Source organism: Chaetura pelagica, unplaced genomic scaffold (genome assembly GCF_000747805.2).
Source record: "Chaetura pelagica isolate M959 unplaced genomic scaffold, ChaPel_1.0 scaffold7, whole genome shotgun sequence".
Classification (NCBI taxonomy): Eukaryota; Metazoa; Chordata; class Aves; order Apodiformes; family Apodidae; genus Chaetura; species Chaetura pelagica.
This window is the reverse complement of record NW_009953920.1, coordinates 615,423-618,515: the sequence shown is the minus strand read 5'-3', so window position 1 is coordinate 618,515 and position 3,093 is coordinate 615,423. Positions and strand designations below refer to the sequence as shown.

General features: G+C 40.1%; 1 protein-coding gene across 1 annotated transcript in view; it reads right to left on the bottom strand.

Annotated features, from left to right (window-relative positions):
- POU6F2 (POU class 6 homeobox 2) overlaps positions 1 to 3,093 on the bottom strand; it is a 259,189-nt gene that overhangs the window by 1,777 nt on the left and 254,319 nt on the right. The window contains exon 8 of the mRNA XM_010001517.1: positions 2,152 to 2,320. Coding sequence (XP_009999819.1) covers positions 2,152 to 2,320 — 169 coding nt within the window. The remainder of the gene's footprint in view (positions 1 to 2,151; positions 2,321 to 3,093) is intronic.

Below are 3,093 nucleotides of genomic sequence, written 5' to 3'. Positions count from 1 at the left end.
AGGTAGTGGCTGCAGAAACTTTTCTGGCAAGAAACCAAGCATTTTTCACAAACAAGTAATAAGACAAGGAATTACTTCAGATAATCACACTCCAAAGAATTTGTAACTGGTGCCTGGGATCCCAGTGTGGTATTGACTGCAAGATGTCCTTCCATGGTGTCCAGTGATATTTCAGGCTGAAGTGTATGTTTTAGAACGTGTTGTCTCAAGTTAAGAAAATGCCCTTAATTGCATACAGAACATATCAGCAAGGTGGTATATTGCTGATGTGATCTGCATGGGACACTGGGAGAATCTGTGTCTTTCTCCAAGTTGCTGGTTCAACTTGCTTACCTTACTGCCCTTTCCATTGCTCTGGAGTTTAAACTGAAACTCCTTTGTTACCATTAAAAGAAAAGTTGAAGCTAATACTTCTGGAGGAACAGCAAACTGCCACTGAAGCACTTTGTCTTGGTGCTTAACACAGTCATAGCAGGTTTTCCACCCCCAAATGATATCCGTCTCTCAGAGTCAAAGGACAAGTATTTGGAACCAGCCTCTGCACCCAGTCCTCATGTTCTCAGCAATTTACTCCTCTAAGGAGCCCTGTGTAATAGGTCTCCTCATTCTGGGCTTTTGTTATCGGTGTCTGTGCCTCAACTTAATCTTTATTGGGGTTTTCATGATAATTGGTTAGTGGGGAAGCCCTTCTCTTAGTAAAATTCAAACCATCCCCAGTGGTTTTCTCAGATGTGAGGTAAATGGAGGAAATGAGAAGACAGAAAACTAGATAAATGCAAAGGAAACTGCAATTTATCACTTTAAAATACGGTACATTAACAACTTAAGGCTACAACAGATCGGCAGTTGCTAAAAACTCCACCAGTTTTAGGCATTCTTTACCAATTGACCACAGGGAAGACAAAAATAAATAAATAAATAAATAAAAAATAAGGCTTAGCAACAGGGAGCAATAGCATTCGTTTCATTGGCATTGCTTGTTAGTGTTGATGCTGCAGCACATGTTGTTTGGTGTAACGATATACAAGTCTTGGAACAAATTTCCCAGCAGTAGTATCCTTGTATAGACTGAATAAAGGTTATTTTCTACAGGGAGGTATCTTATAAGAAAACACAGTAGGGGAGACCATAGAAGTGAGAGGATCCTATGGAGCTTTTTGTATTTAACAACAATCAATGGTTTTTATGGAAAATCATTGAGCAAAATGTGAGCTGCAAGCTCACTACCCCATACTGATGTTATTTATAACCTTAGTCTTAAACTGCAGGAAAAGTACACTTCCATTCTATGGGGAATACATTAAAAGTATAAAGAGCAGATAAAAAGACAGGGCATTTCATGGATCACCAAGAACAAAATCCACTTAAATGAGCTTAGAGTTGGTTTCTTGGCTTTCACTGATGGAGAAGGACTATAAGGCATTGCCCAAGAGAAAAAAGCTGTTACCTAAGTGTGTTTGTTACCTCATGCATAAACATGGGATTACTGTAACACACAGACATGCATATACAGTGTTTGCTTTAACTATTTTAACTCTGTCAAGACTGTATTATAATTCCTTATGATTAGGGCTGATTTCTACTTCCGCTTTGCATATATGGGTTGTCTGTTTGGTTTTTTTAGCAAACATTGGGTGATAAAAGATGAATAGCTGCTGGTTTGCAAGATAACAGGAAGGGTAATTTTTTCCCTTCTGTGTTGCCTAGGTAAATCATCATTAACATCCTAGATGTGAAGTGCTAACCACAGTAATATGGGTTTTAACTTAGCAGGGATGCAGCCATGAAATATTTGTTCAGTAACCCTATCTGTAGAAAATGGCACAGTATGAAGAGGGTCAGCTGGTGCTTATCCAGCATCAGCAGGGTCTCCAGCTCGTCTACTGAATTAAGTTTCAATGCCAGGAACATTGTTTCTCACTTGTTTAAAAAAGAAGGAGGGAAAAAAAAAAGAAGACTAAAGTTACTTTATGTGTACACAAGAAGAACATTTTAGCTGCCAGATACCAACATTACTGGCTAATTTAAGACCCAGTTAAAAGAATACATTCTAAAGACATGAGACTCAATATCAAGCACGCTCCTCACAGTAAGCTGAAAAATTATTGAGAAGAAAGAGAGGAGAATAGAGTTGATGATGTAACTTGTTACCTGCAGATGGCAGACTGGCTATAGGCTGGGCCTTCGGTGGCGCTTAGGGCCTGGCCAACTTGAGTCTGTGTCAGGCCAAGGGACAGGCGCCGGATTTTAAAAGCTTTGGCAAATTCTCGGATTTCTTCCAGATTCACCCCATCCACCTCTCCAGTGGCTGTCTGAGGATCTGTTGAAATACATTTTTTTATCATATCAGTGCTTCCTGTGAGATACGAGTGGGCTAGGTGTGTACACAAGCTTTCCTCGTCAAGGTGTTCATGCTCATTTCACTTCTTAAAATACTTTCTCTTCTTCCCCTTGCCTTCTCAGGTGTGTTATAAAGCATGCTCAGCCTGCTAAAATGCTAACTAGGCTGCAGTGTTTCCAGGTGCTGGAGAAAGGTTGTCAAAGACACACTTTGTGGATGAACTCCTGCAAATGCCTAACTGGCCTCCAACTGAGGTGGTGCCTGGGCTCCTCTCTACTGTTTGTGCCATGCAAAATGTCCCCCAGGTTGACATGTCCCCCAGTCCCTTTCTTCTCACATACAGAAGGAAGGCTGGTATACATTTATTTGCAGTCTGTGGGGAGGGCTAAATATATGCACAAACTGCTTGGGCTTTTGATTTGAAATTAAAAGACTTTCTGTTTTGTCTAAAATAAGTGCCAAAGAAGGAGAGTTCAAAAACCTTCCTTCTCTTTTGCACAATACCCAACCCAAACCACCAGCCAAATATCTAAAATAACCCAGAAAATTAACAGCACCCCGATCCCCTCCCCAAATAAAATAAAATTATGCATTTAAAAACTCCTTTATTTAAAGATCTTCTTTTAAAATATGCCCTTATGAGAAGCAGCCTTTCAAGCTTTTCATTCTGCCTCCCATCAGGTTGATAATCAAGGAGCAGCAGCATCAGCCATTAGGTTTCAGATGGTAATGCTGCACAATTTTTTACTTTT